The following is a 13,331-nucleotide window of genomic DNA, read 5'->3' as shown; positions in this document are numbered from 1 at the left end:
GGATCTGCCGGCATTGTGGGCGCCACCAGCACCTAAGCGCCGAGAGAAAGCAGCGGCCGCAGCACCAGAACTCTGTGCGGTGGAACGCCGTCTTGAGCGTCCTGGCTCGCTTGTGAGCGCTGCGCCGCTCGTGGAGGCACAAAGTGACGGCGAAGCTCGGTGCGGAGCGTGCTGAAATCACAGTCCTCCTCCTCCTCCTCCTCCTCCTCCTCATTATCATCATCATCATCAACATCAACATCATCAACCTCATCGTCATCGTCATCATCACCGTCGTCGTCATTATAATCATCGTTCCATTGTGTATCTCGGTTGCCATGAGTAAGAGCCTTGGCCGATCGCATTTTAGGCCTCACGTCAGGTGCCGAGCAACGACAAACTTGTTCACGTCAAGTTACGGGAACCGCTTCACGACATTAGACTTCAGAGCGTAACATAAGGGTGACATCTGATTGATTATTTATTTATTTATTTATTTATTTATTTATTTATTTATAATTGTGTCCCCTCTATATGGGGGTGATGACGTCTGTCATCGGACCAAAGAAGTTAAGGTATCGATGTTATAGAACTCTTTAGACTTTTGCGCTGCTCTTAGCGCCGAGCTCAAACTAAATGTTGCCATTTACAGATGGTAACTGTTCCGCGTTTATTACGCTGTCTGCTCTTCCTCCACCAGAATTCCAAACTCATTTAGTTACCCCTACAGCCTTTCAGTTTACGTTCTCTGCATTACCTTCAAACCCTAGAGCTTAGAGGAGTCCAATGCTTCCCACACACACCCACAAGCGTAGGCGTGCGCAGGGTTCTCGATTAGGGAGGGGGGGGTGAGGTGGGCAAAGTCTTACCGCAGCACCCCCTCGCCCCGGCAAACGCTATCTTTTTAAATGCGTAAGAATTTAGAAACTGAACATTGTCTATTCTGAAACTCTTTTTACGCGGCTGGTTTGCACGATGCAACGCATTTTATTTCCGAGGAAAAGAGAAATAGGATAAGCTCCGCAATAGATGCAAAAATAACAAAGCAGTGGTAACATGTTTCTCACACCGGCTCACTTTTGGTCGCTGCCTTTCCGGTGCTGAAAGGAAGATTTTGCAAGGTAACAAGAGAGTTCTTCAGTTGCCACAATGGTAGAAACACATGCGTGGTCATAACCCTACGGGACAGGTTCGGTTGAGTAAAAGTATGGGGTAAATTTGGCGCCCCTTAAGATAATTAGGGGGGCGTCCCCCTGTGCGCACGCCTATGCCCACAAGTCCATTTAGCAGTTATTCAAAGGAATATAAAGAGTGTTCCAAGCAAACCAGTAGATGGCCCTACAGGGGGTGCGTCAACCACGCTACCCGCGCTTACCCCCGCTCCTTCCCCTCCCTTCCTGCTGCGGCGCCAACATTTTGAGGCACGCCAGTGCTATGGAGCCACGGGACGCGTTGTAGCCAATGGGAATTTCTGAGTCGCCGAAAGACGCCGGAAAAAACCTGCATTTTACTCAGGAGGCCATATAATGGTGCCGCAAGAAGGTATTCCACTCTTTTATTTCTCATGCTTATTACTTTGTATGCAAATGATGATTTTTGCGTTTGAATCCATACGACGCCAATAAGTGTCTACTTCGAGGGAATTTTAAGAAAACTATTCGAAAAGTTGAAAGAAACTTATCCGGCAGCAGCCACAAACACTGGAACGGGAATTCGACTGTCCATTTACTTTCAACGGAACTCACTGACAGTCGATCAACTTCACCAACAACTGTAAAGACAATGTGAAAATTCAACCGCGCAAGACTGAAAGCGCGGAAGCTTATTTGTCAGACTAATAACCGACAAAAACACGAAAAAGAAGCGCTTGTCCTGTGGGTATTTCCTGTATTTAGTCTGATCTGTAAACTGAATTCCCGCTTTTTGGCATGTCTTGTTGAGCCGCGCACCAATTTTCCCAACAACATAAACTTCTGAAGGCTCCGCTTCAAGTCTTTAGAATATCTATGTATTTGACGCGCACAAAAAGTAGTCTCATGCAGATCCTTGTGGAGCAAACTTGGGTTTAAAACTCCGCATAAATACCGAAGCTAACCGGTACGAGGTTGATGTGAACACGTTGTGGCTTACCCCGAGGGTGAACTTCTCCATCGCTCGAATAGACGTCTGGTAGAGCCGGCCTTCCATGGTCCGCTTGTACATGGTGTCGCTCCACATCCAGGGTCGGAAGATGCGGACACCGATCAAAAACATCAACCTGTGCCACCGAGACGGAAAAATAAAGGATTAAATGGGCAGTTTATTCGACCTCCGAAGCCTGCAAGTTTGCTTTGCCGTGTCACCGGAAGAACGCTCGACGGGGACATAGGCTGCGACGAGGTGAAATAACGTTTCTCTAGGTTGCGCATCACAGCACTTCAAAAGTAATTTATAAAAAAAGACACCAAAATGCGTATATAGAACTTACAACCGCCTTATGTTAAAGCGGCACACAGGTGCTTGTATGTGTACCCTGCGAATCAATGACTTGACGTATAAAATGTTACCATGCTACGGACGAACGTGTCAGGCTTCGAAACATTACAAAACACTGCAATATGCAGCTGTGAGGTGCAACGTCGAAAACTCTCTTACACAGCGGCTGTTCGTACGCACTGCGAAGGCGTTCTACCTTGCATTTCGTTGGCGTACCCAAAGAGGCTAAGGGGGGGTGGAAGCTGTTAATACGCACCTCCCCTCCACCTTCGAAACTTCCTAATTCGTGGAGGGGGGGAGGTGGCTGCAAGGCAGCTGAATGTTTCTACATTTAGACATAGACTAGCGATAATTGTGTTCGCACCACGCAGTGTTTTTTGAACACTGATTTTAATCTTTGTGTATGTTTTCAAATCCTATTCTGATTTTTCTTTTACTTTTTTTTCTTTTGCGTCCTTTATCTACGTTTGGGGGTTGGAAATTTAGTTAAGGGTACCAAGTCCTGCGTACAGGAAGTCCTGCGTACAGCACTGACGCAAATAAATAGTCGGGTTAAAGGGGGGTTGTGGGGTTCAATTTTATTTATTTATTTATTTATTTATTTATTTATTTATTTATTTATTTATTTATTTATTTATTTATTTATTTATTTATTTATTTATTTATTTATTTTCAGTTCCCGGCTGCTACGTAACAATTTGAAACGCTGGCTTAGGGTGGCGTCAGCCTGTAGCTCGTTTTATGTTCAGACTGGAAAGTACCCATAACTTTACTTATACCCCAACGATTCAATTAAGGGGACTGTGAAAGCAATATGCCAGTTTATTGGAAAGGTTATTGTTGAAGTGAACAGATTTTTCAAATAGCTGATCAAATGGGGTGAAGCAACAGGGTGTTCTAACGTGTGCCGCCTAGCGGCGTAACCGTGGGCTTCGTTCTTGCTTTGGTTGATGGAAGAGACTAGAAGTGAACGACCTGCGCTCAACTGAAACCTCAGTTCCTTTCGAAAAAAAGAAAATGGTGGCTGCAATTTGTTGGCAAGGATGGAGGGAAGATGTCCTCCATGTTCTTAAGGCGTTCTTTTCCTGACGCTGCTCGCTGTTACGAGAGCTCCGCAGAGATGGCGCATCGTTCTCGCCGAGCGGAGCTTTTGTTTTTGACGTGCCGCGAACTCAAATTCATTTCCTCGGCGTTTTCTGCCCTGAAGCCAATTGTTAACCGCTTCATCGCAACAAGATTTGCTTTTTTTATTTCCAACTCCAGAAGTTTTGGCTGCAAGCCCGCAAAACTATTCCAGCTCGCAGTACTAGCCGATCGCCTTATTAGCCTTCTACACTCGAAGAAACCGCCGCACGTTGGTTTCCCCGAGACCCTCCAGATCGGCAAATCAGTTGACCAAATGTGGGAATTTAGTGAATGACGGGGCGCGGCATGCGATTCGAACAAAAAATGCAGTGTTGATGATGGCATAGCGGTTAATGGGTTATGTTGCTGCACCTGTAATGGCGGAGAGAATCTAGCCTAAGACAACCGTTTTTGACACGAGAGAAAACTACGCGGGTGCTGCGCCCACACCGTTTGGCGTACGTTGAAGAGCGTGAGGTGGGTTTACTTATTGCACATCCCTTAGGCATAGGACGCGCCGCAGCCCAGCTTCGGCGGGCTTACGCCAAGGCCTAGGTTAAAAAAGCTGTTTCCCCGTAAAGTATTTTAAAGGGAGTTTCTGATTGTCTGGGCACCTGCATGAGGTTACTTTCGCTATTTTTGTGGGATAAGAGAGACAAAAGCTAGAGCGCCGGCAAATTTGAATCAGCCCTCACAATAGTTTACTTGCGAACAGATTTATAAATCTGTACCCATATTGTGCAATCTGGCAATACTGGCCTGTTCGCGCTATGCAAGGGCGCCTATTGGGCATGCGAGGTGTGTGTACTTACATGTTAAAATGAGTGGCGAAGGTCGTATCAGTTGTGTCCACTTGCGAGCCCAGATCTACTCCCATCAGGACCTCTGCAGCAATCCCGGTTCAGAGCACTTTTAGTAATGACGCGAAAGCAAATTCGGGACAACATATAACATGACAAACGAGCACGTACAATAAAAACGGTAATAAAAGCTCTGTGTATTTCAGTGGTGCGCCACGAGGTGTCTTTGTGAAATCAGACACTAAAGTGAATTTGCCGAAGTATCACTTGCAGTTACGGAGTGCAGTTCAACCCATTGTTATTATTACGTGAGCATAAAACCGTATTAATCGGCAAAGTATGCGTGACTCTCTGTCCATTATCTTGTCGCTTTGTAACAAGAAGGAGCGATATATGAGCAGAGAACAACACTGTGGAGATAACGTACGGAGAGCCTTCGAAACTCTGGGCACGTTGCGATGGAAACAAGCAGAAGCGCGGAGAGCCAGCTGCCGCTGCCTCAACGGTTCCTGGACTCCTGCGACCGTTTCTACGCGTTTAAAATGGAGTTTGCAATCATTGCGGGTGGCAAAGCGGAAGGAATGGAAATGGTAGCGACGAAATGCCGATACTCGTCAGCAACCGAAATGCCGCTGCTAAAGCGAGCAAACGTGACCGCTGAGATGGTTAGAACGCTGACCACAATTGGCACGATGCACGGTGGATGTGCGAGAAACGTTGTGTTGCGAAGTTCTCAAGCTGGATCAAGGCGTGCGCTCCAGTCGAACCTCAAGTTCGCAAGGGAGAGACGAGATGGCTACACATTTTAAAGACTCGCCAATGGATCTTTGAATAAATATTGTTCTTACTTTTTAGTGAATGTGGGAAGCCGGGGCTTATCCTTAATGAGTCCTCTGAAGAAAGAATACAATGCGCACTTCGCGGACGCTGCGCCAACTACTGTTGTGGCGCCCTGTCCGATCGTTTGCAATGCGTTTTTGGGCTATTGCAAGCGGTCACAAGCGGTTTCAGTCCCGTCATGATGATTATTGACTTTTGGCTTGTTTGTGCACAGGTTTACGAGTTAAAGTGCTGCCAGTTGGTTTATTTTTGACCTGCCGATTTAGCAGTGTGTCGTTACCCGACGTCAGCAAGACGGTGGAGAGGATGGTAGCCCGAAAACGGTACGCCTTATAAATCCATTTTGGGGTCAAACTGAGCGTGCATAGGGCGAAAAAACTCATAGCATTGTCTAGCAATTCCCAAATTTCATTTGCTGAGATAAGCGAAAAATGTTCCCAACTCACTTCAGGTTCTCTTTATGCCAAATACTGACGGCACTGCAAAAAGGAAGCACGCTAGTTATTTCCGTATGCAGCCGGAAGGTATTTCTCTTAAAAAGTGCAACCAGCAATTATGAAGTCCAGAGCATGACGGAATCCCGTCTGGCCGGGAGGGTACATTCGGAACAAAAAAGAGACACCGACCACTCCAAACAAAACGTACTGACGTTTCGGCTTCCCGCAAGGGAAGCCTTGTTCACGATGAACAAGGCTTCCGTGCTGGAATCCGAAACGTATACCTTTCGGTTGGACTGGTCGGCGTCTCTTCTTTGTTCCGAATGTACCAGCCATTTTAAAACGAAGCCTTCAGCCTCTCACTGATGATATCGGTACGTGAAAACGCACCGCAGGAACGCCAACTTTCTCTGGCGGTGATGAAGATCGTGGGTGAAGCGTAGAAAAAATTAACCCGCTTCCCTGCGAAGCTTGCCGACAGCTTCGTTAGGCTTCCTCCGCTAATGTTTCATGTGCAGCATGGAGAGGAGGTGACGCAGGCGTCCGCGCGGTGACGTATATAGGCCTAACGTCATGCTGTGAGGTGGACGTCGACAGTCGTTAACCCCAGCTCGATGTACGATGAGAATGACTTTACTCTACATGCCGTAAGGCTGTTAGCTGCAGATCATAAGACTAACGTATACCTACCGATCTGCGTATAGGCAAGGAGATCCTCAGTTTTGTTTACGAAACATTGTTTAACGTTTTGTTCACGTTGGCCGTGTTTTACAACGGCGAGCTGCAGCACTTAGCCTGGTTTTCGTGTGATAGCCGTTTACATTAGAAGCCCTAATGTGGTCTTGAGAGCAGGAATGAGAGAATACGAGATAGGTGTCTGCGACACCTACTCGCTATTACCTCACAGGCATTCAAAAATAAAGATCCCTGGATCCTTTTTTGAAATTGACCCTGCAGTACGCGCACTGCGAGTGTGATGACGCGCGTAGTGCGAGAAGTGCGACTATGCTTCGCATTACGCCAACGTTAGCTTCACCACTATAATCATCATAGTGCTGTTTTGCGCCCTTTACACGCAATTAGGCGGTGTATCGGCAGATGGATCGACCTGGAGAAAGTGTCACTCAAAAGAAAAACCTACAACCAGTGCATACTGCCGGTTATGGCATACGTAGCTGAAACTTGGCAACTTACTAAACAACCAGAAAGCAAACTAGGTCGGCTCAAAGGGCCATGGAATGAATAATATTAGGAGTAACAGTCAGGGACAGGACACGAGATACCTGGATCAGAGAACAAACTAGAGTAGAATATATCCTAGTTGAAATAAAGAAAAAAAAATGTACCTGGGTTGACCATGTAGTGAAACGAACCGACAACCGGTGGACAATTAGGGTAACAGGGTGGATATCAAGAGATGGGTCTAGGAGAAGGGGAAGACCAAACAACACAATTGAGGGGTGAAATCGGAAAATTCGGTGGCCAACAGTGGACTCGAACAGCGCAGGGCAGGAGCGGTTGGAAGTCAGTGGGAGAGGCCTTCGCCATGCGGTGGTCCTGAGCAGGCTGATGAGGATGATGAAGGGATCCCCAAAAGAAGCAGTGTCCGCGCGTACTGGGAACTCTTCCGTCTTAGCGCACGTGAAACGCGTGAATGTCACTGCGAAAATACGTTGACAGTGTGTTTTGCAGTAAATTGGCAATACCGTCATACTAAGAACGCGCGTGATCGGATGAATGATAGGCGTTGAGAACTTCAGAAGATCATAACAGGATGGACTACCTTCCTAAACGAAGTATTCGCTTTCAAAGAACAGTTTGTATCTAGATTTCCTGTCGTTCTCCTTCCAGTTTCGCCCTCCGATTTTGTGTTTTCATTCCCAGCTTCGAGACATTCATTAGTGATTCAATGAGCTTTCAAAATTGCGGGTCGCAGGACTTTCCGACTTCAGCCAAAGTCGTTTCCCTGATTGGCCCTCATAATACCCAAGCGTAAGAAGTAAGCTAGCCGCGAACAGATGATTCGCGCTAAAGAGAGATGGCCCCGCACCCTTCGCCTGAGCGGTACACAAAACAAAAGCGATAGTACAACACCATCCCGCGCTCACTACATAGATGAAGTCGAGTTTCGGACCTATATGCATCGGCCACCCGTGAATTGACCACCACCGACTCTCGCTCGCGAGCACGGCGGCTGCATCCCATGCGTAAGTATATTAACACGAAAGTGTTTTATGCCCGACTACACAAAGATTTTGGTGACGCGATATCCATCACGAAAGGGACGTCACCAGAAAAACTGCCATTGACGCGGCGGCGCCCGGTTTCGATCCCACGACTCTCTGGCCGCAACGGGAGGTACATGGCGCTCTTCCCACTGCGCTACGAACCAAAACGTGAGCATATGCTACGAACGCCCCTTATGTCCTGTCCTATGACTCATTCAGATGGGGCGTGCCGTCTAGAAGTGGCAAAGCGAAGTAGCGCATCATGACGCTAATGAGCGCCGACAGTTGGCGTCTCGATGCCGGCGCCTTGGTGTACGGGGGACGCACTTGAATTGAGGCACCCTCCCCCCTTTTTTGTTTCTTGCATGTCGGTGTCCCTTCGTCTGGCGGGGTCAGGCTCGCGAATCCTTCGCACAAGAAGGAAATTCCTTTAACATTCAACTGCTCCTGTGAAGGTCCCTTTCACTTTCGTGTTTTGCCGGTTCCTATGAAAGAGTGATCAACCACATTTTTTCATGCGTTTGTATATTTTATGCTTTGGTATTTTACGCTTTTACGTCGGCTGTTATTTCAACCCTGCAAACTCCATTTTCTCACTCTCTTATATGTCATTTGTGCGTCTGTTCATGTTTTATGTTTCATGATCGTGCTGCAATGGTTTTGTTGTGACCCTTTATTGCCTGATAAAGTGAGCCGGCACACTGTCACTCTAAGAAATCGCCGCGGGTGGGCTTCACCCCAGCGACCCAGAACCATCAATCAGCGCGACCAAATGTGCGAATTTTGCGGATGACGAGGCCCAGCGTGCGATTAGAGTAAAAAAGAGAGTATGCGCTGGGACAACAGCGCAAGGCGTGCATAGGCGCTGTTGTCCCAGCTCACATTATATTTTTGCGCTAATCGGATACTGGGCGACGTCATTCACAAACTTCGCACAGTTGGTCGCACTTATTGGTCGTCCTGGGTCTCTGGTGTGAAGCCCACTCGCGGAGATTTCTTAGGTTACAAAACCAGTCGGTAGGTTGTTCCGGGTCAGTATACTAAAACATTCATAAATTACCTGGTTAGTATTGTAATTTGGTTATTATGATATTCAAGACACCTGATCCTATTTTGAGGGATGAGCTGCACGTGCACTCACTGGTGATTATGTCGAGGGCGCAGTTCTGCGTGAGCCGGAAAGCAGGGATGGGCTCCGCGGGCTCCTTCGAAGTCAGCTTCTCTACGCGCTCCACTAGCAGCGTGGCGTTGTTGTTGAACGTGCTCAGGTAGTCGCTGAGAACTCGGAAGTGGAACGCTGGCGTCATCAGGCGCCGCTTGAACCGCCAACTCGCGCCAGTGCTGCGTGGAAAGGACGAAGGCGATGCCTCATTCGTGATAAAGAACGTTATTGGGGTTGAGTTGGCTGTCCGATGAAATTTAAAGAGCGATAAAATTCCGGCGAATAAATGTAAAGCGCAACCACTAAAATGGTAGAAAGTAGTGTAATGTGTGCGGATGTCGATAGACAAAGTACCGAACCATTTGACGCGTTTTTCTATTACCTATCTTTGTTAACAAGCCCCTGTATTCCGTGAACTCGCTACCAGCGCAGACACGCACACTCACCCTGTTCTCTGACGCCTCGCCGCCACCGCGGCGACACACTTAGACGCAGAACAAATTTACAACCACCCCGTAATTTTGGTGAGGACCACATCTTCAGACGCTTTGTCGCATTTCTCTATTGATACTTCCTCACCCCTGGACTGACCTCACAGTTCTCGTATCTCTACCGAGGGCCACTAACTACCACGGCTCTCTCAATACACCCACACGAATTATGAGCCATTATGCTCTCAAGACAAAAAAGGAGCCGATCAGGCTCCGAAAAAGAAACACCGTTGGCAATATTTCTCAGGCCGCGTTTATCTCTATCGACAACCTTAGGCAGCGCATCTCCGCCCTCGCGCAACTTCCCACCCTTCCTAAAAAAACGATGAAGACAAAAAAGGGTTTCACGGCTGTACTTCGCACCCATCATACAGTGTGGGTACCGCCATGAAAAGTACAAAACAGAACGCGAAACAAGCTAAACAAAAACTATAAACGAACTGCCAGCGGTCTTCATTAATTATTTGAGGTACCCCAATTTAGCAGCCTGTCTTCTATTTAAACCGCTCTCGAACACAGACTACAAGCTTTTCTCGAAAACTGTGAAAAGAGCGAAGGGATCGAGGGCTTGGCGACAATACCAACATGCTGTGCCCAAGTGACCAAAGCCGGGTGCTCCTTGTTTGAAGTTTGTGTCACAGCAGTGTCACATGATTCCAACCGGCAGGAACACTCGCTTAATTCTTGTTTGCCTCTTCTGTTGCTAATCTCGCGTCAGAGTGCCTCATTTGGAGGTGGTCGTCCTAAAGCTCCCCCATGACGTCCGTAGGTGGTGGACGAGACTAGCATGGGGCTCTTTAGGTCGCCTCTTTTCAGCTCACTATGCGGCTGGAGAATCAAAGCGCATACCTCACTCCCGTAAAAGGAATGCATGACACAGTACTAAATGCGCTCACTTAAACGCATACTGCTTTGCAGTGATAGCTAATTAGGAAAGAACCCAAGGTTGCAGTGACGCCTCGCCGCACTTTCCTGCTCTCGCCGAACTGCGTCAGAATGTTGCGGTGATAAAAGTGTCAAAAAAAATGCAATAAAAAAGTGTGATAGCAAATACAGATTATTTTGTAAACAAAAGAAGTGTGCATGAAATTCGAAGCAACAGAATTTCATAGCCAGAAGGCAAACAAAAAATTGGAATGGTAAAAAAAATTGTCGAAGCTCAGTAGGTGGCACCATCTTTGCGTGGCTCTTTTAAGAGCACGACTGTAGAAAGTCTAAAAAGATATGCTAAAATGCGTCATAATGACTTTTCGTACGTCTTATTGTGTATTTAAAAAGGTTCAACTTCAATCTATTTCGTAAGATACAAATTTCTCCGTAATAGAAGCATCGTTTCCCACAGAACAAAAGCGTAATGAGATATGAACTACGCGCTGTTTAGAATAAAGCAAAATAGGATGTTTTTTCCATCGCCCCTTCAACGTGTCGAAGCTACGCATATCTGGGACACAAGGCATGCGCAGTTGAGGGCTGCATCATTGTACTACCTTAAGTTACCTCTATGTGTTGCTGTCACGCGGGAATAAACGTACGCGTCTTCGCTGCCTAGGTCAACCAGGCCTCGGAATGGGGTGCCCAAGTACACCATGATGTATTGGATTTACAGGTGCCTTGTCCACTTTCTTTTTGTTTTGGTCGCGGCAGTAGCCCGACAAGCCTAGTCCTAATAGGCACTGGAGATTAAGAGTTCGGGAGAGGGGGGAGGGCAACAGAGAGATAATTCAAAGAACGGCTACACCAGGTGCCATTTGGTAACAATGATCACTCCAGCCCTACATCCATGTAATCCATCCCCGGTTTTTTGTCTTACTTGTCACATGTCATTACTTTAATTATTTGTCCTCATCGTGGGCCAAGCAGTGCACTTCGTGGAGCTTTGTCTGCTTATAGCGACTAGTAACAACTTATGGTATTGGGTAACGAACAGCCAAAAAACTCCGTTGTGCTTGAGTTGCACACGCGAGTGTGCTCTTACAAGAAGCAAGCTTTCATAGACATTTGGTTAGACATACGGCATCACTCGGATAGCTGCCATCTCCTTCTGTATAACACATAAAAGCAGTAAAAAGAACAATTTTATGGCAACTACATGCTAATTATATAGTTTCCGAGGCCAGCACACCATTGGAATGGCTGCCGTAATATAATTGTTAACGACCGCTGACATGGAACTTAACAGAGTATTTTATCGACGTTCGGAGAAAGGCACTTACGCAGTAAGGATATTATGCTCTCCCAGCCAGGATACGATGAAGTTGTATACAATGGGTTTTTTCATGTTTATCTTGCTTGTCAGAAGGGTCTGAAACAGAATAAATATCACGCGGTAAGTGTATAAAAGGAACGTTTCCTTGTGCAACCCGACACAACTATGCAAGCACGGCAATATATACATGCATTCACCCTAACGAATCTCGACACAACCCCACTCCACACAGCCAAATTAGCCTTAGGTAAACTTAACATGGAAGGCGAAGCTACTGTACGAACAATTCTCCTCGTTCTGGTCGTACTAGATCGGTCACTGCACGGAGCACACGCCTTAAAACGTAGCTTTACTGTGACCAAATTAATTTTGTAATTACGAACCCGTTTCAGTGAAACAGGAGTGATGCTGCGTTATGATTTGCTTTTATCTGTATGCGTTGTTGTTTGTAAACAGTTGGACCTAGACTTGCAAGGAGTTCCGGCAATTGCTTTGCCCTAGCAGCAACAAAATACCCGCGGCCAATCACCACGAGTCGCATAGGCTCGTGTCCTTCAAAAACTGAAGGACCACGCGCAAGATGTCTGGGCTAGAAATGAAGGGACCGTTTGGGAAAAGAAGGTTGTCTGAAGAGGCCAATACACTGATCCTTTGTGCGAAATCAGATGTTCTAACGTTCACCGACAAGGAAGTACTGACGTATGACTCTTTGTGCGCTTTTCATGAAGTCCGGAATCTATTATTCTCCCACGTATGTTCCCAGTCGAATATCTCAGCGTCACCAAATTAACAAAGTTGTCTCTCATATTTCGGACAAAGCAGTGTGTTTGCAACTGGGTATTCTCTTTATATGAGACGGTCACCGGCACATCTCTATGTAGGACCATGTAGTGCTCCTGGTATGCTCGTATGTTATATCACACGAAACTTTAAGCCCTTATTGAACAATAATGGTGTAAATATCTTCTTTTAGGGCGAGATTTTTAAATGTTTTGACATTAAGTGGTGTTCCAGGGTATACAGAAAAAATGTTGAGCTATTGCTCACTCCCACATTAAACCCCCCAATCAGCAGTAACAACTCTTCCACATATCAATTAACTGGAAGCTACGACAGGAAGCACAGGAGACCTAGTATATAAGCACATACGCATATGTGCCTGCGCATCTTGTTTCCATAGCCACAAGGAAAGTATTACCAATAGTCAGCGGGTCATTGAAAAAATAGAACCCTTTAGCCTTAACTTCCGTACTAAGCATATGAATCTAATTAAGCATATACAAGGCAGCAGGCAGGCTCAAAAAAAACCTTTTTATAAGTAACGCTGCATAAAAATACAGCAATTAAAAATTGCTGTATTTTTGTGCCTAATAAGTCATGATCCTAATAATAGCAACTACACACCAATTTCACACCTTTCCAACACCATACACAACGGAAGACGTTCAGTGTATTACCACCCTTTTTCTCTACTTACAATGTGTGCAATAGGGTGTTGGCACTGTAAGAAAATTAGAAACATTCCATTCGAACGCTTCTTTCATACCCATTCCACGCCTTTCTGTGCTATTATGGCGTACAAAACTTT

At 46.4% G+C, this 13,331-nt stretch overlaps 1 protein-coding gene across 2 annotated transcripts in view; it reads right to left on the bottom strand.

Annotated features, from left to right (window-relative positions):
- Positions 1 to 13,331, bottom strand: part of LOC144139684 (cytochrome P450 4V2-like) — a 50,351-nt gene that overhangs the window by 17,265 nt on the left and 19,755 nt on the right. For both annotated transcript variants that reach the window (XM_077671977.1, XM_077671973.1), the window contains exons 3-6: positions 11,751 to 11,839; positions 9,026 to 9,225; positions 4,392 to 4,464; positions 2,110 to 2,236 (exon numbers count right to left, since the gene is read on the bottom strand). In XM_077671977.1, the coding sequence (XP_077528103.1) occupies positions 2,110 to 2,236; positions 4,392 to 4,464; positions 9,026 to 9,225; positions 11,751 to 11,839 (489 nt within the window). The remainder of the gene's footprint in view (positions 1 to 2,109; positions 2,237 to 4,391; positions 4,465 to 9,025; positions 9,226 to 11,750; positions 11,840 to 13,331) is intronic.

This window comes from Haemaphysalis longicornis, unplaced genomic scaffold (genome assembly GCF_048455015.1).
Source record: "Haemaphysalis longicornis isolate Haplotype H1 unplaced genomic scaffold, Haemaphysalis longicornis Haplotype H1 scaffold_1, whole genome shotgun sequence".
Lineage (NCBI taxonomy): Eukaryota > Metazoa > Arthropoda > Arachnida > Ixodida > Ixodidae > Haemaphysalis > Haemaphysalis longicornis.
This window is presented reverse-complemented; position numbering and strand designations above follow the sequence as displayed.